Genomic DNA, 26,343 nt, shown 5'->3' with positions numbered 1-26,343 from the left:
ACCTGGGGGTAGGAGTAGACAGAGGACTCAACCATGCTTTAGAGTATGAGCCGTGAGAAAGGTGCTAGTTTTTTTGAGGAAGAGCCAGGATGCATTGGGCAAATGTAGAAATGTTTCTTCCTGGGATAGAGGTCTAGGGACAGGAGATATGAGTGCTATACTTAACAAAGCCTAAATTCGAGATTGTACCCTTTTTGATATAAAATTGATATAAAGTTGAACATATTTAAATTTTGGCTATAATTAAGCCCCCACCTTCCTGTGATTGTACTCTGTCTGGCTGTATATTAAATCCATGCCTTTATTATTAATCCATAAGAACCTTAGTTTTCTTTAGTCACCTTTTGGACCTTGATCTCCTTACCCTCTGCTGAGTCCTGAAAGGGACTTAGAGCTCTTGGAGGGAAACAATATGACAGAAAACATTTCAAAGAACTCAAGGATGAATATTTGAGTAGAGTTGTAAAAGGAATTGTATTTCTCTTTTGATCTCCACAAGGCCTAAGAGCTGAGGCTGGGAAGAAGTTATGATAGGTACAGAAACCTAGATGACTGCCAGGAAGGCCCCGCTACTCTCTTCCCTCCCAGCCGCATATCCCCCTAGGGGCTTGCCAGGGTGTTTCTTTTCACCAGGCTGTAAATAAGGACAGCATTTAACGCTTCTGGGCATCCTCTTCTTCTGTGTCTTTTAGTACCAAATATTAGAAAAGCAAGTTTGTCAAAATGTTCTAACTAGGTAGGAATCACATGTACAAAAAGTGTAATTCTGTATTCAACCAAAAGAAAGTGTAAGCTCATAGTATGCTTCTTGGGGATGATTCTAATCTTTTTCAAATTCATCTAGAAAAATGAAGTTAGCACCTGATAAGAACGGTCACTGATTAAGACTAATCTGTGGGGCTGGAGAGATGGCTCAACAGTTAAGAGGAGCTATGGCTCTTTTAGAGGGGATGGTTCAGTTCCCGGCACCCACATGGCCACTCGCTGTCATCTGTAACTCCAATTCCTGGGAATCTGACCTCTTCTGGCCTCTGAGGGTTTCACACATGCACATAGTGCATTTTACACATGTGCAGCCAAATCATTCATACATATGAAATAAAAATAAATAAATCTTTTTTAATTTATATACTGTTTTCCTAAGATTCTTACTAGTGTATGTTTTTACTTCTAATTACTGTTTTCTGAGACAAGGACTGTATGTAACTCAGTCCTCTGGCCTTAGTCACTCAAGTGCTGAAATCACAGGTGTGCCAGTTGATAGCTTATACTTTTTAAAGAGATCTAATTTTCTCTTTGGTGGTAAAAATTATGTTGTTTTTATAAAGAAAACCTTTTCTTTTGAAAAATATGTTTTATTGCTATTTGGTTAGGTCTTAGAATTAATTCATTTATTTCAGGGCCACCTTACCGTGGCATAAGCAGACTTGGTCTTACAAACCAGAAATGACCCTCTTTATTTGAAGCTCCCTTCTGTGTCTTCTTGGTGTACTCGATGTATCAACATAAAACCGAATTTTCCCTTAATTCATTACAATACTTCTGTAATATACCATAGCAGCAATAGCTGCTATGGATTCTGTTCTTCTGATTTGGTGTTTTTCTTTTGAATGAGGGGATGGATTTAGGGGTCAATTACAGATTTAAAGATTATCAACTGATGAAAATTTCAAATTTCAGAATGCTGTCACATTGACAGTGTTGCTAAGAAATTCATACACTCTTATTTCCTCTTTTCTCCAGTGCATGGTCATCTATAACTGAAGTTTTTGTTTTTCTTCCTTCAGGGGAAAATAGTTCATCAGAGCTTAAATATTATGAATTCCTTCTCACAGAAGGTGAAGATACAGCACATACGGTCTTTGTCAGAAGATGTACGGTTCTACTACAAACGATTACGGGGCAATAGGGAAGACTTGGAGCCAGGGAAAAAGTCAAAGGTTTGTTATGTTTGGGAAGTTCCAGCTGTCAGTACTTTGTGAATGGAACCGTTCGTGGATTCGGCATTCATGATTATTCTGTGCTTCTTTATAGATTGCAAACATTTATTTTGATCCTGGGCTGCAATGTGGGGATCACTGTTATATTGGCTTGCCTTTTCTATCCAAATGTAAGTCTTCTTGTTCCCTCTCATGCCTTTGCTCTCTCCACCAAAAAGTGATGCCAACTTTGAGAACTGTAGAATTCACTAGAAGGGGAATTGGCAAGTGAGTTAGATTGAGTTCTGACGTGTGCTTCCTCTTTTAGCTGAACCCAAGGTGCAGCCCGGGGTGGCCATGCAGGAGGACTTGTGGGATGCCGACTGGGACTCACATCAGAGTTTGTTCAAAGCTTGGATGGGAATAAAGGAGAACGCAGGTCATAGGTAGGAGTCTCTGCTTCATTGAAGGATTTATGTCACTGGGATTTCATATCATTTACTTTGCTTTACAGCTAAGATAATGGGCCTAGTTCAGAGTGTTGTGACATTGACAGTGTTGCTAGGAAATCCATACACTCCTATTTCCTCTTTTCTCCAGTGCATGAGGTCTGTCCTTAAAATCAAAGAAATTTGACATTGTCCTTATTTAGTGACCGCCACGTTCACCTTAGACACAGTGTTATGCGTGAGAAAAAAAGATTTGTTTGCCACTGACCTTCCCGAAAGGCAAGTTAGGCTCACTCCCTATAGGAGACCAAATTTATGTGCCCCTAGTAAACAAAGCTACCTCCTTCTTCAAGTGCTTCTCTGTCCAAATTGCAGATAGAAAATATGCTCATGGGAAACCATTATTACGCCTGGATTCAAATATTTCAGATGCAGTTTTTGTATTATAAAAGCCTGGCCCTTTCATACACGCAAGAAAGAATTTTTCCAGAAACATTGACAAGTAGACTAGATATATATTTGTCAGAATTAAAATAGTCTACCATAAGAGTGTGATGAAATTCTTAAATCATTAACTACTTTTTTTTATTAACTTTTTAGTTAGCACATAAAGAATGGTTATCACTGACATTTTCATGCATACATGACTATACTTACTATTCTTACTAGTACCCTTCTATCCCTTAGCTGGTTCCCTTCTTCCCCTTAGAGGGACCCCCCTACTTCTGTTCCATGACATATTTTCCATTACCTCCTCTTAGTGCTACTTTTTCCTTCCTTGAGGCCTTCCCTTCTCCTGGTTCCCTTTCTACTTGTGGCTATTTTAAATAGTGCAGTGAAAAATATGGCTTTTTGCAGGTATCTCTACAGTATGCTGACTTAGCAACCTTAGGGAATGTCCCCTGGAGAGTAGAGATATAATAGTTTTCAAGGAACCTCCGTACTAATTTTTATAATGGCTGTGCAAGTTTACATTCTCACCTGCAGCAAGCACACGATCACCCCACCCATCCTCACCAATGTTTGTTGTTGGCGGTTGGTTGGTGAGGGTGTGGGTGTGTGTGGGGGTGTGGGTGTGTGGGTGTGTGGGTGTGTGTGTGGGTGTGTGGGTGTGTGTATTTTTCAGTAATAGCTAGCCACCACTCTGAATCTCAAAGCAGATTCAGATGTGGGCTAAGGATTTGAGCACTTTTTCAAATGTTTTGGACATTTTTATTTCTTCCCTTGAGAACTGTCTGCTCAGCTCAGCTCATGAGTTCTTCTGTCCACTGGATGGTTCAAACCATTAACTGTTGAAACTGAGAGATTCTATATTGTAGAAAGGTTCTGTAAAGAAAGTTAATTTTTTTTTCATTAAAAATGGTTCCACTGAGTATGCAAAGACTTGTAATAAACTTGCAAAGACCTTAGTGATTAAAACTCTCCTTTGTTCCCAGTGTCTCCACAGTAGACCTTGTAAAGTATAGTCTCCAAGTGATAAAGTCCAAGTCTGAATGAATAACTCATTAGTGCTGCCTGGGTTCAGCAGCCGGGTAGCCTCTTCACCACCACATGTCTTCCTTCCAGTATACCTATCTAAGACCCTGGAATCCCATCTGCCTTCTGCCTCCCTTTCCTGCACAATGAGTAAAGCATTCTCCATGCATCTACATTTGTATTACCCTGTTGTTATACGTGTTTCAAGATATTTATGCCTCTTGTTTTATAATGCCTATATGTGTATGTTTTCCAATATCCCAGGTCATAATTCAGTTGTACAGGAATTGAGTATGCTTCAGGGGTTGTCCCAGTCCCTTAGCCCCATTTATAAATACATTCTGAGTCCTGAACTCGTGACTCTTAACAGTCATTAGTAGGGTCTATTGGCATGAGGTTCTGAGTTAAGACTGAAAACGCTCTATACTCTTGGTTTATTACCTCTTGTGACATCCTCATCATGTGCTGATCTTATCTTGTTTTATATCTAGAGGGAAAACAGTGTATCAAGCAGCACCACTTGTCATTAGTCCTATTGGAAATCTCCCAGCACCCTGATGGGTATCCACACCTTGCCATACATGCCATGGAAGAATCTTACAACCCTTGAATAATAGATACATATGTCCTAAATGGTGAATTTGTACTTTTAAAGTTTTTTGAGGACGAGGCTGCCGATGAAGTTCATTGGTCAGTGTTTGTCTAGCACACAGAAAGTGCTGGATTCTATCATCAGTACCACAAAGGAAAAAAATTTATTTGAAGACATATGTCCATTTCACCAATGCTACTAGAATTAAAACGTGTCGCCCTTCACATACTCAGTACAGAACTATAGCAGGAATTGTTATATTGACAGCCCTTTGTGCCAAAATAGAGACACATCATACATCATTGAAAGAGTAATAAAGTTGCATGCCCAGTAATAAAGGGGGCATCTCTATCACATCCTGTAAGACCCTGGAAATATCACCAAAGAGGAGAAGGAGCATACAGGCCAGGGGAAATGGAGGTGGTAGTGAGGAATGCCGACTTCTCGACATGACATAACTATTGCACCCTTGAACTCACAGCTGTGATCACCTGTGCAAGATCTCCACAAGACCAGACCTTTCAGCGCCCTAATGGGAAATGGGGTGAGGTTCCATGATAATTTAGGCAGATAGTGGTTGATGTGGGAGGGAAAGACATGTTTTCCAGTGGTATAACTGCTGGTAAGGTAAACAGACTCCCACTCCCACACTCCTGTAAACTACCCTAATGAAACTCATTGGGTCACCACCACCACCCCTGAAAAACTGAAAATGGCAGGGGCGACAAGACAGGGTAATGAGTATTGAAAGAAATATATCATGTATATGTGCAAAAGTAAAACTAATCTCATCGTACAATATTTAACATTTTAAAGCTTAAAAACTCTTTTTAAAATAGAATAAGCTTTTTTAAGAACCAGAATTAAAATCTTAAGTACAATTTCTTACATTCAGAAAACTCAAATGTTTTGCTTTTGTACACTGACGTAGAAATTGTCTTTCTAGGTTGAATGCTATGTTTGAAGTAAATACAGACCTTCAAAAAAATATAGTATCAAAAATCACTGCTGAGCTCTCCTGGCCTTCCATCCTTAGCTCTCCCCGACATGTGAAGTTCCCACTCACTAATACTAACTGCTCTTCAGTAAGTACTCAGTTGATGCGGATGTTCAGACATGGCTCCAGTTAGGAAGTAGCTCCTCTAGCTCTGTAGGATCTCCACTAACATATCTTGGCTTTGCTTTAAGGAAGAAGAGATTACCTTAGAGAATCCTGCAGACGTTCCTGTCTATGTCCAGTTCATTCCTCTGGCTTTGTATTCCAACCCTTCCATTTTTGTAGATAAGTTAATCTCAAGGTAAGCATTGCTTTAGATAGCCAAACCACAAACTTAGAGTCGGGCTCTGTAGTTGAAGTTCCCAGAAGTTTCCTGGGATTGGGTTGATCTTGAGCATCAAGAAAAGCTCAAAGGAACGTAAATATGGAGCTACCATTTATGATTTGTAAAGAGACAGTAGACAAAGCAATTCCAGTATTTTCCTTCTTAAAAAGTGAACAAGATATTAAACCTTTTAAATGTTCTTAATATGATATAATAATACTGGTCCTAAGGCCTGCCACAAGATAAATTTTTGAGTAAAGCTCGAGTTCGATAATCCTCCACAATCCCTAGTTGTGATGTTTATTAAGATGAATGCCCATTTTTTATTTTAGGTTTAACTTGAGTAAGGTGGCCAAGCTAGATCTGAGGACACTTGAATTCCAAGTCTTCAGAAACAGTGTAAGTACAAACTCCACACCACTTACATCTGCTGGGACCAGGGCCAATGGGAAGGGTACCTACAGCCCTTAAGCTGGGCGGAAGGCAGTTACTGCAGAAGTCAAAGCAGTTCAGGAATTGATTTAGGGGCAGAAGAAACCAGGAAGAGTGGGTAGATACATGGGCAGCATACTGAGAAGGCTCCTCTTTGTGGATGTTAATTTTACAGTCAGCCCACAACAACCTGTCATAATATAGACTAGAAATTCTGAGACCATACACGAGGTATACTAATGTGACATTTTATTTTTATTAAGCATTAAAAGATTCAGCTGAATCACTTAAACTTTCTTCCCATGTGCTTCCTAATACAATTGTAAAAACCCATGAATTTGAAACCTATAACTGACTGTGTTCATACCTGGCACAGCTGTGTGCGTTCAACTGAATAGATGATACTGATTTTAAAAACGAACAAGTAAGTTGATTTGTTCTGGGAATGAAAGTGTCCTCTATTATTCAAGTAAGTGGCCACTCATCATTGCATCAGACTTTGAAGGAAGGCAGCACTGAGAGTCAAATGCCTGCAGCCTGCCTGGGCTCTCTTGCTTCACTGCCTTTCTGCCCAGAGCCAGACTCAAGCCTCATTCAGATCCAGGACGTTTGTCCTTTCTGTAGGATCACCTAGTGCTGTGTAGAAAGTGTTCCCCTGCCATGCCCAACCAGCTGCCTTGTAGTAACTCAGCTCTGCCACTGCTCCAGTCAGAAGGCCTAGAACAGGAGATAGCGGTTTAGACGGTCCTGGGATTCAGTGTCTTTCTCATGGGATCTTGCTTTGCTTCTCCCATCCATTAAATGTCATTATAGCAAGCAGCACATTGGAAGTAAGTGAGAATGCTCATTGACTAGAACCTGGTGTCTTCTGCCTTTGTAGGGAAAATAAACAGAAGAAGGAGATGAGCTAACACTGTGTTCTTAAAAGTTGGTCTCATACAGCATTACCTGCAAGGCATGATGCACTAAACTAGACTCTAGATAATAATAATGAGTATTCTGGACCTTGGGAATGTTCTAAGGAAGAAATTCTAAGGGTGAAAGCATAATTGCTTCTCTTTCTGTCATGTACAGTGCCAGAGAGACATGAATAGCACATTGAAATTTAATAAACCATGTTTGTTTTTGTTTAAAGACTTTTTCATTACAAGTACAGACAGTAGCTACAAGGGAGATTTAACATCACTGTCTGAGTTCACACCTCAGAGTTGGCAGTGTTAGCCACCACTACTCTTCTGATCAATAGTACAAATGGCATCCTAAGAAAAGCAAGTAACATCTGTCTATATTGTTATGAGAAAGATTTCTGAGATACTTAGGGATCCCTTGGTCAGTCTGAGAGCCCACCACTCTACAACTATGGTGTCCTTAAGTACTGTTTCGGGGCATCATACCATCCTGAAGAGCTTTCCAGGCCATCAGAGTTTAGATAAGCTAGTATTTATTGGAATATATACAGTCTACCATTGTGTCAAAACACACATTCAATCCCAGCACTCAGGAGACAGAGGCAGATGGGTTTCTGAGCATGTGAAGCCATTCAAGGCTACATAGGGAGCCCTTGTCTCAAAAGGCAGCATGGCAAGGTCCATGTTACCAAGAATAGCTTATTTTAAAAGGAAGTTATTCACCAATCACTTTGGAACAGTCAGAGTATTCCATTATCCTAGATATTAATAGAGAACAGTGTTGGCTGTAAAAGAAAACATTTTACCTCATAAGCAAGAGCTGGTGATGTACTTTGTCAAGTACATTATGGTACATTATGTTTCACAAGTAGATGGATCTGTGTGTATTAACCCTAGCCGTACAAAGGAAAGTAGAGAATGCCACAGAACTCAATCTTTCTAGTATGTCATCAGAACCATGCCAACCCATTCCCAGAGTGTTTAGTCTTCTTTGAAAACCAGAATAATATATCTTTGTGTTGAAACTGTGTTTTTTTTTTCATTAAAAACAAAACAACTTTGAACCATATTTTTAACTGGTCATAAATTCTCATTTTAAATTTCAAACTAAGTTATGTCTTAAACTTCAATCAGGTGTCTGCAAAGCATTGGTTAGGTACCTAATTTTCAAATAAGATTAAAGATTGATCAGACTGTACCTATGTTGACAGCGCATTCACTCTGAATTTCATTTGGGGGCTTCTACACTTCCTGCACAGTCTGCTGTATCAGTAGGAACTTGGGTGCTAATTATTGGTCTACCTGTCTTCCAGTCATGAGTGTCGGCTTTGTATTAATGTATCAAGCAGTTGTCCTTTCCTGTATGTGAGTTGTACTGAAATTTAAAAACATACACGCGTTTTTAAAAATATATATGTATACAAATATAAAATGCATGACACAAACATGAGGACTTTAGTAACCTAAAAGAATAAATTCTGTTTTTCAGCTTAATGCAGAATATGAAGTCCCCTTAAACTGGCTACCCAGCTCTCAATGCCAGGGTCTACATCATGAAGGATAAATTTATCTATGTGGCCAGTTTGAGAGGCTGTGCTGGGATCTGGAGGGATAAGGGACAAATGGTTAGTCCAGAAACCATATTAATGATTCCTTTTGTTTATACAATGACTCAAGGCTCACCCCCTGCAGAGTCCAACAGGATTTACGGAGGGCCTCTCTCGACATTATATTTTAAACCTCATTTTAAAACCTGGAGAAAAGAAATCTGTCAAAGTAAAGTTTACTCCACTTCACAACAGAACTGTTTCTTCACTGATCATAGTCAGGTACGTTCTGTGATGCGCATGGATTCATTTTTCAGTACTTACCTTCAAATCCTTGTGTCACTCAAAACCATCAGCAGCATCTTCTCTACCATGTGTGACTTATAATGAAAAGTGTGTACTTTGTGAATTTTTTACATTTTCACCCTTAAATTTGACATGTTAATAATTTTTTGTGGTTGCTTACAAAAATGTTAGAACTTCTAAATCAAAAGATATGCAAAAATTAAATGGGGGAAAAGGTGTAATTCTTATTCTTTCATAGAAACAACCTGACTGTGATGGATGCTGTAATGGTCCAAGGTCAAGGGACAACCGAGAACTTGAGGGTGGCAGGCAAGCTTCCAGGTCCAGGAAGTTCCTTACGCTTCAAAATCACAGAAGCACTGCTGAAAGACTGCATAGACAGTGAGTATTCCTAACTGTGAAGGGCCCAGCTTCTGGCATTTGCTTTCAAGAATGTTTCCATATGTGCATACCTGCCTTCCAGTCATTAATGTTTATGATGCTTTGTCTTACATTCAGAGTTGTTTGATTTGGATCTCTGGCAGGTTTATTCTGAGTATGAAAAGTAAAACAAATCATTTTTACCATGGTGTATGAAAGTCTAGTAGGGTGATACATTCCTGTAAGCCTAGCACTTAGGTAGCTGGAGCAAAGGATTGTGAGTTCTAAGCCAGCCTAAATTACCTTGTGAGTACAAGCTGGATCAGGTGTACATACAGAGACTTTACTGCCAATGAATGAATGAATGAAATCTATTAATCAGGAATAAAATGATAGATCAAAATGGAGTGTTTCCAGATGAAACCTGAGAAATGCTGATCTCTTTGGCATGTGGGGTTGACTCATAATGTCCAGCAAACAGAAGCTTGCAACATATACCTCATACACCCTGGAAGTACATGATAGCAAGATTTATCCATACATCTGATTTTTCCCCCTTTAGGTTTGAAACTAAGAGAGCCAAATTTCACATTGAAAAGAACATTCAAAGTAGAGAATACCGGACAACTTGAAATCCATATAGAAACCATTGAAATCAGTGGGTATGCCTGTGAAGGCTATGGCTTTAAAGTGGTTAACTGTCAAGAGTTTGCACTGAGTGCCAACACCTCTAGAGACATAATCATACTGTAAGTATGTGCTTGTTCATACTGGCTTAATTCAGTGACTAACTTTCCACTACTAACACTACAGCCATTTCATCAAAGATATATTTCCATACTTAAAAATTAAAAGGTTTTTATCAGGGGCTACAGAGATGGCTCCTTGGTGGGTTTGATTCTCAACACGTGCATAATGGCCAACAACCTTCTGTAATTCCAGTCCTTGGAGGATCTGTTCTCTTCTGATCTCTGCAGGGTCTGCATGCATGTATTGCACAGACATACATGCAGGCAAAAAACCCATTCACATATGAAAATAAGTAAATGATTTTTTAAAAAAAGAAAAAGGTCTATCACAAATGGTTTTTTTTTCCAACTTCAGCTAATTGTATGTTTTTCTTTCCAACATTGTAAAACTTTCTCTGCCATTAAATTGGATCAGATAATCTTAGAAACTACTTTTTTAGAAACCAATTTCAATGTTATTTTTAATGTTGTTATAAAGCATAAGATGTTAGTGAGGCTCAGAGGTGTCTCAGCCACAGGACAGAGACCTGTACCCACTCCATTGCTTCTGTGTGGTCTAAGAATGTAAACTTACTCAGAAGACAGCCTTTAGGCCCTCAGTATTAGATGCAGTTATTTTAGTAATTGATAACTTACTACAAAGTAATAAATATGACCCCTGCCCTTGATTAGATAACATTTCTATGACCTGTGGCTGTTGAATCAGCACTTTCATGTATATTACCATATGCATGGCATACTGCTTGCCACCTGAATGTCCAGGGAGGAAGGAGGCACCTGCTCAAAGTGTGCACAGCTAATAAAAGGCAGCACAGGTGACAATAAGCAATAGGAAGGAAGTGACAAAACAACACTAGGAATGGGATTGGGTGTTTTCGTTTTGTTAACAAAGTCATTAGGAATAAAGCCTAGATTCAAAAACAAAACAAAGACAGGGACCAGAAAAGAACCACGTAAACCTGTTTCACACTGACCCTCACCACTGTCCTTGTCTTAGGTTTACTCCAGATTTCACAGCTTCCAGAGTTATTCGGGAACTGAAGTTTGTAACAACCAGCGGCTCTGAGTTTGTGTTTGTACTGAATGCCTCCCTTCCGTACCACATGTTAGCAGCCTGTGCAGAAGCTCTCCCCAGACCCAACTGGGAGCTAGCTCTGTACATCATCATCTCAGGAGTAATGAGGTACAGTGTGCTCCTTCAAGATTGGCTCTCACTCACTCGGTGCCCACTCTGCCTCACACTTTTCTCAGGGATGGGGTATCCCAGCAGACAAAGCAGACACCCCTGATTTGGTCAAGCTTGTTTGTATACTGGTGGAACAATTACAACTGAACCATTCTTGGGTGGCATATATAATAAAGAATTCCTTTTACCTTTAGTCTATGCTGATTTCATAAGGAAGAAGGCACAAAATACCAGGTAACATTGCCTTACTTGGGCATATGTAATTAATGTAATTATATGCCTAAGCAACATAAAACAGTAGAAATATTTTTGAAGACCTTTGCATCCTTATCTTTTTTCTGTTTTTTAATGAATTTTAGAGAATCAAGTATACTCACATGTATAATTTCTAGCTACCTTACACATCCTTAAGGGAAAGAGAGTTGGCCCTCCATCCATTCCCTCTTGTTAAGGAAAATCTAGGCTGCAGGTGTCTTCACACAAAACTTGTGGGTAAGGTCCTGACTTTTAAAGTTGGTGTGCAGAGGTTGGAGGGACAGCTTAGTGGTTAAAGAGCACTACTGTTCTTCCTCAGAACCTGGGTTCAGTTCCCAGCACCTACAGGGAAGCTCACATAAGTCTATAACTCCAGTTGCAGGAGATCTGATCCCTCTTCTGGCCTCCATTGGCACTACATGCACACAGAACACCAACATACAAGACACCACCTACACGCAAAATATAGAAGTAAATTTCAAAAGAATAAAGTTGGTGTACAAACTTTGATCTATAATGCTTTATTTTTGTCTTGTCTTTTAAAAATGTATTACAGGCATGTGTAGTTTTTTTTTTACATAATATTGTAGTTACGCCCAAAAATATGTAATAGCCAAATACATTAGTCTTGTCTTGGCAGAGAATACTGACTCCTCCCTCTGTGTTCCACAGCGCACTGTTTCTCCTAGTCATTGGAACAGCCTATTTGGAAGCTCAAGGAATTTGGGAGCCATTTCGAAGGCGACTGTCCTTTGAAGCCTCCAACCCACCCTTTGATGTGGGAAGGCCATTTGATCTCAGGAGGATCGCTGGTATTTCATCTGAAGGAAAGTATGTGCACGTGCTGGAAACCCACTCTCTAGTACACATAGACTTGGCTGATGTAATTACAAGAAACAGAGATATGTCTTCATTCATGGTTAAAATAATTTCCAATTCCCACCTTGTATCTGGCACTCAGTTACTGAGAACTCATACAAGATTTCTTATCAGGGACAAACTCTGCGTAGTTATTAGACCACTAACCTGATTTATAATTTCCAGAGGAAATGAGCTGTAGAAAACTGTGTGGCTGTTTTTTCCTAGTTTCTCTTTATGATGGATATACTGATGGAGTTTTTTTCTTAGCGTTTGATTGGAAGTTGCTGCTTACTGATTTTCAATTGGTCCATTTTTCAGCTTGAACACACTCGGCTGCGAACACAGTCATGGTAGGGGTTTCTATAGCAGCTCATCATCGTCCAGGCCTGGTACGGGGAGTCACAGACAGTGTGGTACATCAGTCCATCCACACAGCAGCCACAGCAGCAAAACCTCAGCTGACGTGGACAGTGTCAGAACCAAAAACAATTCAAGCATGTCAAACAGGACTTCTGCACAAGCAGCCACCTCACAGTCTACAAGCAAAACAAGTCCCCTAGTCTTAGAGGCAAATGCAGTGTCCCAGAGTCACACAGCCAGCAGAAAGTCCAAAGGGACGAAGCAAAGCCAGCACAGCAGCCAGCACCATGGCCACAGTCCGCTGGAGCAGCACTCACAGCCTCCACCACCACCAGTGCCTCAACACCAGGAGCCACCCCCTGAAAGGCTGTCTCCTGCCCCCCTCACACACTCTTCCCACCCAGAGCGAGCCAGCAACACACGGCACAGCTCAGAGGACTCCGACATCACTAGTCTCATAGAAGCCATGGACAAAGACTTCGACCATCATGACTCCCCACCCCTAGATGTGTTTACAGAGCAGCCTCCATCACCGTTGTCAAAAAGCAAAGGTAACCCTCCCTCCCCCTTCAAAAGAACAAGCGCATGAGGGGGTGGCATGATCAGGACAGTCAGGGTTGTGATCAGTATAAGCAGCCACTGTGGCATGCGTTTGGTAGCTCATACCCATTTCCTGCGTGAAGTAATGGGTTTTCTGTGTCACAGAGCCAACCGAAGCAACCAATTGTGCTGAAAGATAGAGCTGTATTCTCTTTGCTTCTCCAGATCAGAAAGCTGTTAGGTGGCATATCCTTTTGGCTGCCTGTGGTAACTGTGTAATGGTCATTGTTTTGAAAATTGGATTAAAACCAAAACCATATACCTTTTAACTCAAAAATAGGATTTTTAGTAGTGCATGGTGACACACATTTGTAATCCCAGTACTGGTGAGGCAGAGGTGGGAAGGTTGTCACAGGCTTGGGGCCAGCCAGACTACACACTTACAGCTCTTCTCTAAAGGAAAAGGGGGTGCAGAAGAAGCAGATGAGATAATAATTTGTGAAATCAAAGAAGCTGGTCCTGTAGGACAGACACAGCAAAAAGTGACAGCGGTGAAAACGTCATGGCCTGCTGGCAAAAGAGTAAAGGGATATGCTAGATAACGCAGAATTACTGGGTTAGGAAAGAGCTTTTGTCTGAAGGAACCTTACAAACAGGAAAAGTATGAACAAGGCCGGTTGTGGGGTAATGAGACAAATGCCAGAGCCAGGTCTAACACTGAGGCGTGAGTGTGAGGTTCCAGAGTACACGGCGTGGCCAGTATCGTGTCTTGGGTGCAGCCTTGGATGTAAAATACGAAGGGTAACAGGTAAGCTCATTGGCAGTGGCAAGTCCTCAGACCAGAGCAATCCGGAGCCACGGGAGTTTGGGAATTCAGACTTTGGAGAGAAATGTGACTTCTAGATGCCCATGACTAAAGCAGGCTTTCATAGTTCAGCTGAGGTGGCGCCACCAAAAGTCATCAGTCGTGGTACCTTTTATTTCAAGCAAGGGGACAACAGTTTTTGGTGGTGGTGGATTTCAGAGTTACAGATTAGCACATACAAGGTAGGAGACCAAGGGAAAAAAGATTCCCATGAATGTGGCTCCTTGAGGAAACTGGACAAGTGCATGGGCTGCAGCAGGACCAAGCCAGGAGTCTCAGATGCTTTTCTGTTGCTGTAACAAAACATAGCCGGGCAATGTTTATTAAAGAAAGCATTTGATTTGGGGGCTCATGGTTCCAGAGTGTAAGTCAGTGACTATCAAGTCAGGTCGCATGGCACTGGAACGGGCTGAGTGCTCACATCTTGAGGCAACAGTCATGAGCAGAAGGACATTGCTAACTGAGATTAACATGGATTTGTGAAACCTCCAAACCTACCCCCAGTGACACACCTAATCCTTCCCAAACAGCTCTACCAATTGGGGATCAAGTATTCAAATCTATGAGCCTATGAGGGCCATTCTTATTCAAACTACCACATTCCATTCCCTGGCCACATAGCTTCGAGGCCATATCACAGTGTGAGATGCATTTAGTCTAACCTCAAAAGTTCCCACAGTCTTTCAGTTTCAACACAATTCAAAAATCCATAGTTGTCTTACAAAGCTCAAGACAGTCTCTTAACTGTAACCCCCATAAAATAAAAAGCAAATCACATACTTAAACATACAATGCACAGAGTACACATTACCACCCCAAAAGAGAGGAAAGGGAGCATAGTGAGGAAATACTGGACCAAAGCAAGACCAGAAGCCAGCTGGGCAAGCTCGGTAGCTCTGTGCCCGTGTCATGCGTACATGGCTCTGCCTTCATGCTGCTGAGGACAACTCACTCCCCTGTGGCTCGCTTCCACTTCTTTCTGCCACTCTTTGGCAGGCGCCCTCCGCTGTCATCACAGCACATTAGGTGTCTAACTCGATCCAGCCTTTTACCCCTGTATCCTTCATGATTTTAAAGCCAAAACCACCTGGTTGAAGCAGCTCTGCTGCCTGTTTGGGAGGGATCCTGCCCCCTCTTTGCATTACATTTGCATGAGCTTTTGATTTGTTGTTGATTTGGGGGACCAGAAAAGATCTAACGTCTAAGGGACTTTTTCCTTGGACAGATTGCAGGATTAGCTGGGTGGGGTCTTACCCCAAGGGTATCACTTCCTTTATTCCATTTTGTACCAGGCCTTTAAATTTTTTATCTTTTTGAACACAGGACTTCACTCCAACATTAAGTTTACTGGTGCTCTGTTTTTCCTCAAGTTGTACATTTTGTTTTTCTTTTTGCCCTGCGTGCCCTTTTTCATTGTAGATCTATGAGTAACTATGAGAAAGAGTCCATATTAGGCTGTCTGGAAATCTCTGCCAACAAAATTAGTCCCAAACTCTTCAGTTCAGCCTCAGGCAGATTCTTGGGGCAAGGGCAAAAAACAGCCAGTTTTTATGTCAAAATATGGCAAGAATGGTCTTTCCCCCTGGAGCCTCCTGCGTTTGCTGTCAGTACTTCTGTCTTCCAAGCCCCAGCGAGGATGTCCCATTGAGCCACATCTGAGCACTCCGCTGCTGTCTTAGTCCAGAGCCCCACGGAAACAGCATGGTCAGGCCTGTCACACAATGTGCCTCATGAGCCCAGAAGAGTGAAATGCCAAAGGTGTGGTATCTGGTGCAGCATGGTTAGGAGGGAGGGCACACTCTTGCAGGATCCAGAAAGCGTGTTTTGAAGAGGAGCAAGACAGCGTTGGCTTTGAAGTGAGGGGATTGCCATCAATCTTACAAAACCATAAAGTCCTGAAGACAGAAGTTAAACGTAGAGGCCACATGAGGCTGGGGGTGTGGCTCAGTGGGGAAGTGCTTGTCAACATGTACAAGATTTCTTTGTTTTCCTAACCATTCAAAAGATAAGTTATTCTCCACTCTCAAGCCATATAAAACAAATATAATTCAGATTTAGCACACACATCTAATTTGCCAACCCCTGTTAAGATACCAAAAATTTCATCCCCGGGTAAGCAGAAGCCTTGTTTGAGATAACAGTGTGCAGTAACTGTTTTCACTATTGTGTTTAGAAATGATGTCTCATAGAGACTGCTTTAAAGTATGGCTCCCACAGCTCTAACTCGGTCTGTAGGCTCTGTCTGAGGTGCTAGAAGCTGGAGGTTTCTGTGTCTCTCTAGACTCCATGTGTCAACTCCATGAGACAAGGATCAACTTTTTCAGTATTGTATTTCTGGCACTTAGAACATTATGTTGCTTCTAGTAGCATCTAGATCACTTAAAATACTAAACTTTCTGTTTTATTCCACACATAGCTATTGTGACATTACATGATATTCCTATGCCACTGGTGTTGTGAGGCTTTTTGTGGTTCCTCACTATGGCTCTGCTGCCAGGGTGTTAGCATCTCCAGGTGATGCACCGCAAACTTCATCATGTGTTTTACCACTGAGACTCCATCTCCCAACACATTCCACAGGCCCTCTAGCTTTCACTTTGTTTTCAAAGATCCATCACTTCCTGGCATATATTTTCAGGCCAATTTCACAGATCTGCTGAGTCTATACATACTCCCAAACTATGCCTGTAAGATGAGTGGGTTCCAGTGCACGTCAGCTGTGTCTCAAGAAAATCGACTTTTTAAAACAACCTCCTCACAAAGCCAACCCTGATTTGGATAGCTTTAAGTAGAAACGTAGAAGAAGAATTCAGCTCCTCTCCCACACAAAATTTTACAAGTTTGGCTTTGAGTTTGAAGCTGTTTGGATCAAGCTTTGTTTTTACTCTGATTTTTCCATCCCAGGGAAAGGAAAATCTATTCAACAACGAAAGGCTAAGCCTCCGAAGAAGCAAGAGGAGAAGGAGAAGAGGGGAAAAGGAAAGCCCCAGGAGGATGAGCTAAAGGACACCCTGGCCGATGACGACAGCTCCTCCACCACCACAGAGACCTCCAACCCCGACACAGAACCACTCCTCAGGGAGGTACGTGGGGACCTCAGACCACCTAGCTCAGTACAGATTAATGTCTCCGTGTGCATCCTCCCACTTCTACGGAGCATACGTCCTAAGTGGTTTCAAGCCTACACCCTTCTCCCTGCAGAAACACCCCAGCCTGAGAGCTAAGGACTGCATATCTCCAGGGAAAGCACATTCCAAAATATTAGCTAGAAACTGTCACACTGCTAAGGAATTAGGGCAGTCAGGAAAGTAATCACACTACTTCATGAAATCTGTTCCTGGCTTTAAGCATCGCAGAGAGGAAAGAACCGAACCCTGAACGTTATATAGTCATGCTGGAAACAGCTCACTCTCCAGGCAGGGGCAGAGAAAAAATAGGGTCCAGATACCATTAGTGGTTACCTGGAGCCAGAACCCAGCCTAGGACACGTCAGCACATGAGGAACGTGTCCCACCCATCCTTTGAGTCAGCAGCTGAGGTGATTGAACATTTAGAAAAACACCGCTGACCACTTGGCACGTCACAGCTGTGCACATGTCCAGCAGTGTTCGTTGTAAATGCTGTGCGGAAAGGCAGGCTCCGACTCTACTTTGGTATTTTCCATTTTAGGTGGGTGTTTTTTGACTTTCAATGATCTGTGCAACACTTAATGCTGTGGACCAGAATCTGACTTCTGGTTTCCATCTGGTGTTCTAAGGAATCCATTCATAAGCAGGCCCAGCTATGTCCACTGGGCAATTTAAGTTTTACATCAGACATACAAGTAATGTCCCACATATGTCCTCCTGTCCCCTTTGCATTCCTTGCAGTTGGCCTGGTGCTCTGTCTACTTCCATGTAATTGCCGGAGAAGCAGGGTCCTTGCTGCTAGCCTTGAGTGGAGTCCCAGCAACGTCAGCATTTGAAAAGCATTTTCATCCCAGGACTTCCTGGCCACTACCATTCTCTAACCCACTAGCGTCTTTCCCACCTCACCTGTCCATGCCTTCTGTTCCCACATCTTCTGTACTGTTTGCTTCCTCAGTGGCAAGGCTTGCAGCTCACCCTCCCAAGTCCCACGCCACTAGTCCTCCCTTAGATGGACTTCATTCCTACTCTCCAGCACTGTTTCTTAACTACTGGCCGGTGTGAGTGGGCTGTCCATCTCACGGCATCCCTGTTGCATCCAATGTGTATTGAGCACCTAAGTGCCAGGCTCTTGGGTGGCAATGCTGGACAGGTCTTGCTCTTTTCTTAGGGAGCTGTTGGGCTAGAGAGAGGTGTCTCTGCTGTTAAAGGATACAGCTCACAACCACCCTTCAGGAGAGTTCTTGCTCTGGGCCTACAACTAATCATGGATTCAGGAAGTACTTGAATGATTCTAAATAGTCCCTGAAGGCATAGGATAGAGAGGAGGGTGGCCTGAGTGACCACCACTTCTTGTTTATTTACTTTCAACAGTTAAGTAAACTGTCCTGCTAAGTTTAGGCTGCCTGTTAGCCACACTGAGGCAGGACAAGTGGTAGGTTGTTTTTCTCAAGCTTGACCCCCACACCCATGGCTGACCACTTTGCTGAGTGTGCCTTGCCCATCAGCCCGGGTGCTCTGAGTCCGTGTGATGAAGAACCAGGTTGTTTTTGGTACACCGCCCACTTTGTGCGTAGCTCCCCAGGCAGCATCAGCAGTCCTTGAGTGGATTCACAGCCTGGTCACGAGACAGCTCCTCTGAGCTCATATGTGGATATGTTAACATGTCACATCACTCTAAAATTGCTCATTGTATGTTTTCTTATCTGGCGAAGGGCCAAAAGCAGCAATGGTGGCCAGTTTTGTAGCCTGGGCTTTACAGTACAGCTTAGATTGCCTGCCCGGGCAAGGCTGCCCAGTCAAGCCAGGCATAACAAGTCCTCTGGGCTCCGCAATGGTCAAGGGACATTTTCACAGTGCAGGCAACACTGCTGCCATATGTGTCTCCCTCCCTCTAGGCTTGATAAACCTAGGGAAGAGACTTTGTCCCCCTGGTAACTCCACTGCCTGGCAATAAGGTGATAGCCAGTAAATGTGAGCTGAATATGTGAATGGATATCCATGCTCCACCTCCTGGTGGGGAGGGGAGGGAGATGTACAAACACCACAGCACTGAACGACTAGGTGTGAGTGTGCCAAGTGCCTCCCTGATGCTCTCTTGTCTGAGCTATGTACTAAGGATAACACATGCTGCTGCAAGTATTTGGCTTTGTAAAATAGTCTTTGCTGGATCTTTCTTATAGAGACATGGTTTTACTCCCAGTACTTGTTGGGACATGCATGTAAAACTAACTGATCTTTATAATTCAGACTCATCAGAATGAGATTATACTAAGTTAAAAACACCTGGGAAATTGACAGCTACAACAGATTTCAAGAAAGGCGTTTAGGTGGACAGGTGTGGTGTGCACACCTTTAATCCCAGCACACAGGAAGCCCAGCAGATGAATGTGGAGCTCAAGGCCAAGCCTGGTCTACATAAGATGTTCCAGGCCAACAAGCAGCTGCACAGTGCACCTCTGTCTGAAAAGGGGGGGTATTATCTCTACATATTTGACATGTATAGCTGTTACCTTAGAATTTGTGTCTTCATCTCAAACAAAAAACATTTGCAATCATTTTATTAATCCTTTTGAGCATCTTTTACAGGACACAGAAAAGCAAAAGGGAAAACAAGCCATGCCAGAAAAACATGAAAGCGAAATGTCTCAAGTGAAACAAAAAAGCAAAAAGCTTTTAAATGTTAAGAAAGAAATCCCAACAGATGTGAAAGGCAGGTGAGTACAGACAGAACGCAGTGAGTGTCACGGGGTTGCTGCTGGGGGCCAGGCATCACTTCTAGTCACTTCCTAAGGGGTTTGGGTCACAAAAGCCAAGGACTGCCTCATATTCCTTGGGTTCAGATGTCTAGCTTTACTGTCGCTGCTTAGGGACATCCACCTGCTTCTGACGCCAGGTGTGTAAAGAGCAGGATTAGCGATCTGTACTGAGAGTTTGATTTAGTTTATTCCCAGGCTAAGAGCCATTTCAATGTGCACAGAGGTAACCTTGGTGGTTCAGCCACAAGTAGGAGTCTATAACAGAGCCTGCCATGTCACTAACCTGGGGATACAGTTGGGATCTAGAACTCTGCTGTAACCCTTGAAAGGGCTTATTCTTACCTAAAACATCCAGGGATAGTGTCAGCTTATTCTTACCTAAAACATCCAGGGATAGTGTCAGCTGTAGGGATGAGCCAACGCAACCATGAAAGAACTCCAGTACCCACAGGGCAGGATTCAGGCAGGCCTTGTAGGGAGGCTTTCTGTAGACTGTTCCCCAAGAAAATGAATGTGTGAGCTGCTGGGATGTTGACTCCGATTTATTCATATTTTCATTAAACTGGGTTAGCATCTTCCTGATAAACTGGTTTCGGCGTTACCACGGTGGGATCTGACAGACGGCAGCAGGTGGAGAGTGTGAGGAGGAAGAGTACAGGAGGGAGGGCGAAGGTGTCTTGTCATGGTTAGCCTGAGCTTAGAGTTATGAGGGATACTTCAAATATTATCCTAGTGCTACTGCTGTCTTGATGGCTGTCACCAGCTCTGTTCTGATGCCTGAACTACACTAACTGCTGTTTTATACTGATTTTTTTTTCAAACAAGTTGACCGTTATCACGTTTGATCTTGAAAACTGTTTCTCTCTGGCCCTTATAGATGGAATCACTTCAAGTCAGATGGCTGTTGTCCGTTTTATTTAAAAATCTTAAACTTTTTTTTTCTAGAAACCATCTGGTTAATTTAGGAATGTTGAATTAGCAAAAAAAAAAAGTTTGGCACCTTTTTCTTCCAAAAGCCAATTAATTTTACAGTGGCAGAGTTAAGCTTTGTGAAATAGACACCCCCGCAGTTATAGATGGCTTGCCCAAATATAAGCCACCAGCCTCCACCAGGGGCTGGGTGTCTATGCCGTTGGAGTCTTCTGCCATTTTTAGAATGTGAAATTTTAAAATAACCATGTCAGCCTGAAATAGAAGGGCGGAAGATTGTGTAGCACTCTGGTGTTTGTAGTCTTGCCCATAAATGGTAGTGGTGAAGTTTTTGTTTTTGTTCCAGTTTGTTATATTACTTAAAATTTATGTGGGCTAACAGAGACCGTCTGGTTTGTTTGGTTATCTCTTTAACTAATTTCAGAAATATTTACGGAGTCTGGCATGGTGCCACATTCCTTTAAACCCAGTGCTTGGGAGACAGAGGTAGAGTTGAAGGACAGCCAGGGCTACATAGAAAGACCATCTCGAAAATGAAGATTTGTGAAATGCGCAAAAACAAATGTTCTTTGAACCCAACCCCTCATTCTTTAAAATGTGTGTGCTCTTGTGTGAAGTCAAACTTTGCCTTCTTTATTTCCTTGGTTTGCCAGGGAGTAGGAGAGCTATGAGTATTTGGAGGCCACAGTTCTAACCTTAGAACTGTGCTGTGAATCAGTACAGTGCTTTCTTTTGTACCTAAAACCTAACAACAATTGTCAGCGTCCTAGAAATGAGAAATGGGGTGAGAGTGGCACCAGATGATGGGCTATAAAGCACTTGAAGACCAGAGGAGCAGGGTTGGAGTCTAAGGGATGTGCTGAGGTTGCAGACACACAAGGGTTGGGGACAGGAAGCATACTCAGTGTGAGAGGCACAGCTCCTCTAAACATACCTGGGCACAGCCCAGTGTGGATGTGCTTTGGTAATTGTAGCTACTCAAAGGATGAGGAGGATCGGAGCTCAAGGGCTAACCCGAGCTACACAGCGATCTCACAGCCAGCTTGGATGCCGAAGACACAGCCAGCTGAAGACTGGCGTACACAAAGCCCTAGACTTAGTACTCAGCACTGGAAAAGGACAAAATAAAATAAAATGTGCACAGGCAAACCAGGCGGTGGTTTAATCCCAGCACTCGGGAGGCAGAGGCAGGCAGATCTCTGTGAGTTCAAGGCCAGCCTGATCTACAAAGCTACACAGAGAAACCCCGTCTCAAAAAAAAAAAACAAAAAAGAAAAGAAATGTGCACAGGCTTTGCATATCTGTGCCCAAAAGCAATCAGTCGGCTTTTCTGCCGTTAACAGCCAACCTGGTACTTCTCTCCCAGGGGCCACTGCCTAGCTGTGTCCAGCCTCCCAAGTTCAAAGCCTCACCAAAACATTTTTGTAAAGAACACCTGTCACCCAGCAGTCTCAGAATGTTTAGAGCAGAGTCCCAAGTGTAGAAGTAGGCAGGTGACGCCTCAGGAAGCCCTGTCAGTAAGGCATGCAGTTGAATTATGCTCCTAATGACATTCCCTTGCTCCAAACAACAGGATAAATTGGTGTCTGCATCCTTGTTTGTCTTTCAGTTCCTTCGAACTACCATATACTCCCTCACTGGAAAGTAAACAGCGTAGAAATCTCCCAACCAAGATTCCTCTTCCAGCTACACTAACAAGTGGATCCAAATCACGAAATTCCCAGAAAACAAAAGGTATTGTCATGATTTGTTGTTTTCATGACTGTCGAGTGGCCGGTACTCAGTCAGTAGCTGCTAAGTATGAATGAAGCCAAGGCCATGTTGAGGGCTCTTGAAGCAGACTTAGGAGAGAAAAGCCCTCCCCGCTAACTTTCCTTTCTAATTGTGTGCAGGTACAAATAAGTTAGTGGACAACAGGCCAGTTGCCCTCTCGAAATTCCTTCCCAGCAGTCAGGAACTAGGGAACACCAGCAGCTCGGAGGGTGAAAAGGACTCTCCTCCACCAGAGTGGGATGCTGTGCCAGTCCACAAGCCCAGCAGCTGTAAGTACAGGTTTAGAAGCCACTGTTGTTTCCAGAAGAGGGCTTCTATAACCAACCTCACCTAGCCAGCAAGAGCCCAGAGTACATCTACACTCAAAACAGCAGGGGCCAGAACGCTGTTAGAAATTGGAGATTTACACACACCAGAGGAGGTATCAGAGGACTCAGTAGGGCTCTTTGCTGGTGTCACCAGGCCCTTCCCTGACTAGAGAGTGAACATCCAAAGGTGCTGTGCTTTCTCGGAGCATTGCCTAGGTCCTTCAGGGTGACTCCCACTTAGTGCAATTCACCCAGCTTCTTTGCATGGCCTGTGGCAGTTTCTCACCCCCTTCCTGGCTTTGCCTGTCCACACAGCTTCCCCAGAGCAGTGGTCAGGAGAAACAAGCCAGCAGAGGGCACTAGTCAGCTCGTTGCGCTGTCACTAAACCCTGCCCTGAACCCAGCGGGAAGCTGTGTGGCCTGACTGCAACGGTCCGCCCACTGCCTCCCAGCTCCTTGCTCTTAGGTCGGTGGCAAAGCAGAAGCCGTGATGGAAGGGCGTGGCAGAGCAAAGCTGCTCAACTCCTGGCAGCTTGGAAGCAGAGAGAAGGTGGTCCAGGAAGAAGTGTTAGACCAAGCCTCCAACTCATGAACTTTGGGGTAGATTTTCTACCCAAGGCGTGCCAGAGCATGGCCTGCTCCAGTGTTGGCCTTTGACCAGGGAAAGGTCAGAGAAGGTGCCACAAGTGAACAGGGAAGATGTGTGCATCCATACAGTCCCCTTCAACAGAGTGTGGTGGATGAGCATACTGGACTCTGAACAACTCAGGCAACAAGTTTCACACACACAGCGTTTGTGCTGGGCATGGGCAACAGCAGAGCCACTACAGAGAGGCCGGCCGCCACCTTTGTGGTCAGGAGTGAGGGTGGGCAGGCTGCAGGCTTAAGGAATGAGAAAGGTGTCAGTGCCACTGATGTGGACTTAGCACAGAGCAGACTGTAGTTGAGCAAGGAGTCTAATTTGCCAAAGTTTATTTAGGACTGTGTTTAGAAACGAATCATATCAGGGCATTCATTGAAACAGATCTTTAGGGGCTACTGTAACCACACAGACTAGAGCTGGGCGGGCAGACCAGGGGGCGCTAGAGGCTGAGGTGTGGGGCTCAGAGCCGTGTGGCATGAGAGATTTTCTGTTTATTATTACCCCTTTTTCTAGTTGGGTGCAGACATGACATCAAAATATTTTTCTAAAGTTTGAGAACAGCTGTATAGATGTTTAAGGTCCAGGAATACACTGAGAGCTCACTCACTCACAGCCTTGTAACCAGGACCACAGCTGCACCTTTTAGCACAGGCTGAGATAAGGAACCCTGCTGTGAGTTTAACCCTGGAACAAGGCACAGCCACCCTTGGGTCCCCAGGCAATGGCTTTAGCTGCTCATGGGGGCGGCAGTGAGGGCGGCGACCACCCTGTCCTGCATTCATGGAGCACATGCTTGCAGTCCCTGAAAGCCCAAGGACACAGAGAGATTCGAATTTCTTTTTCTTTAAAACCTTTAAATGGAATGTGTAAAGGTCTGAATTTGCTTTCTTCATAGAAGCACTTGAATTTTCACATTTTTAGAAATCCAAAATAGAGTCCAGATCAAAATGTCACATTCATGGGATCTTCTGTTCATTTCCAGCTACTGACAGTCTTTATAAACTGTCTCTGCAAACCCTGAATGCAGACATTTTCTTAAAACAACGCCAGACCTCACCAACACCGGCCTCTCCATCTCCGCCCACCGCTCCTTGCCCATTCACATCCCGTGGCAGCTACAGCAGTATTGTCAACAGCTCCAGCAGGTAGGCCCACTGGTCGCACCTGACATCACCTGGTTGTCGGAGTTGACACTCAGCAGCCACACGCAGTCCGTTGTACCTGACAGCCCCGCTTTTCCATCAGTAGGTCCTTTTCCTGGGGTCAGCTGTGCCTGCTCCAGGTGTCTGACCCCGCAGTGCTCTGACCCCGTCATTGGACAAGTCTGCTAAGTATTCTAGGACTGTGTTCTCATCCGAGAGCCTGGCAGGCATCCCAGCGACTAAATGCTTTCCTCTAAGGACAGAGCATGAGAACATCGTTTATGAGTACTTAGGCTTGGTAGCTAGAAGGGTCTGTCTCAGTACCACAGGCTCATTTCCTGCTGCCAGGCTCCTTCTGTAGTTGTCAGCGGAGGCCATGGCCAGTGGCACAATGGGACCTGCTGGGGCCTGAGGAGAACGGACCCGTCCTGCCTGTCAGCACCACAGTCGGCTGGTATTCTGAGAGGTGTCTTTCCTAAGTGGTCTCCTTCAGATTCTTCAAGATGTAATGTGATCTCCGCCTTTTCCGAGTCCCTAAATTGTGATGCCTGCCTTGGTCTCTTTCCTAGCTTTCTTAGAAACCCCCCATTTTCTGTGTGATTAAGCTGTCTTGGACTTCAGAACACTTTCACAGGGCTTAGCTATGCTCTGAGCCATCCTGGGCTGTCATCCCTGGGTCTGGTGCTCCTGCGCTGTAGGCACCAGCAGTGAGGTAGTGCTCTTTCCTTCTTGCTCAAGTGACACAAAAGCAAAGCAACCCAATGGAAGCAAAAGCAAGTTGACAAAGGCAGCCTCTCTCCCAGGCAAGAATGGCAACCCCACCTTCGCCGCAGTCACCGCAGGCTATGACAAGAGCCCAGGTGAGTGGCCTGCTCCCACAGCCTGCCACACCTGAAAGGTGGACGTGACAGGTGGGCTTTGTCCAGCTTTGCCTTACGCTGATGCAGAACCCTTGTTGCAGGAGGGAATGGCTTTGCTAAAATTTCTTCAAACAAATCAGATTTTTCCAGCAGCCTTGGCATTTCACACATTCCTGTTGACAGCGATGGCTCAGACAGGTATGTGGCTCGCCCTTCATCCAAAAGAGTTGAGATTTCCTGGTGGGACCTTTCCTAATCGTATACAGCACCCGCTTTGTAGGTCTCCCTTTGTCCTTGCTTACAGCAGAGCCCTCAATTGTAGCAGCTCTCCTTGGGAAGCTGTGTGGTGGGCCCGTCTCACTAACCGTCACCCATTCTGGGTTTTTTCCCCTTATGACATTCAGCTCGGGTTTGTGGAGTCCTATCAGCAATCCAAGCAGCCCCGACTTCACCCCCCTCAATTCGTTCTCGGCCTTTGGAAATTCTTTTAATCTAACAGGTGGTAAGTATTTAACCCCCAATCCTGTAAGTAGGAAGCTTAGACATGACGCTGCTGCTAAGTTACGTGCAGGTCTCAGGGGTGCAGGCTGGACTTGGCGTCACGGAGGGCTCTGGGGACCCAGCACACAACACAGCGGCCATGTGGACGGGTCCTCCCTGATGACCCTGCTCAGAG

General features: G+C 43.8%; 1 protein-coding gene across 1 annotated transcript in view; it reads left to right on the top strand.

Moving 5' to 3' along the window:
- The window catches only part of Tmem131 (transmembrane protein 131), a 145,808-nt gene that overhangs the window by 116,814 nt on the left and 2,651 nt on the right, over window positions 1–26,343 (top strand). Inside the window, exons 20-39 of the mRNA XM_040729655.1 lie at window positions 1,788–1,940; window positions 2,035–2,110; window positions 2,248–2,365; window positions 5,383–5,521; window positions 5,625–5,734; window positions 6,091–6,157; window positions 8,776–8,927; window positions 9,190–9,332; window positions 9,874–10,060; window positions 11,058–11,243; window positions 12,174–12,332; window positions 12,681–13,273; window positions 17,032–17,210; window positions 19,842–19,969; window positions 22,551–22,675; window positions 22,834–22,983; window positions 24,648–24,810; window positions 25,546–25,667; window positions 25,769–25,865; window positions 26,072–26,169. Coding sequence (XP_040585589.1) covers window positions 1,788–1,940; window positions 2,035–2,110; window positions 2,248–2,365; window positions 5,383–5,521; window positions 5,625–5,734; window positions 6,091–6,157; window positions 8,776–8,927; window positions 9,190–9,332; window positions 9,874–10,060; window positions 11,058–11,243; window positions 12,174–12,332; window positions 12,681–13,273; window positions 17,032–17,210; window positions 19,842–19,969; window positions 22,551–22,675; window positions 22,834–22,983; window positions 24,648–24,810; window positions 25,546–25,667; window positions 25,769–25,865; window positions 26,072–26,169 — 3,145 coding nt within the window. The remainder of the gene's footprint in view (window positions 1–1,787; window positions 1,941–2,034; window positions 2,111–2,247; window positions 2,366–5,382; window positions 5,522–5,624; window positions 5,735–6,090; window positions 6,158–8,775; window positions 8,928–9,189; window positions 9,333–9,873; window positions 10,061–11,057; window positions 11,244–12,173; window positions 12,333–12,680; window positions 13,274–17,031; window positions 17,211–19,841; window positions 19,970–22,550; window positions 22,676–22,833; window positions 22,984–24,647; window positions 24,811–25,545; window positions 25,668–25,768; window positions 25,866–26,071; window positions 26,170–26,343) is intronic.

Source organism: Mesocricetus auratus, unplaced genomic scaffold (genome assembly GCF_017639785.1).
Source record: "Mesocricetus auratus isolate SY011 unplaced genomic scaffold, BCM_Maur_2.0 Super-Scaffold_100021, whole genome shotgun sequence".
NCBI classification, from domain to species: domain Eukaryota; kingdom Metazoa; phylum Chordata; class Mammalia; order Rodentia; family Cricetidae; genus Mesocricetus; species Mesocricetus auratus.
Note: the sequence above shows the minus strand (reverse complement) of the source record. Positions and strands in the feature narration are given on the sequence as shown.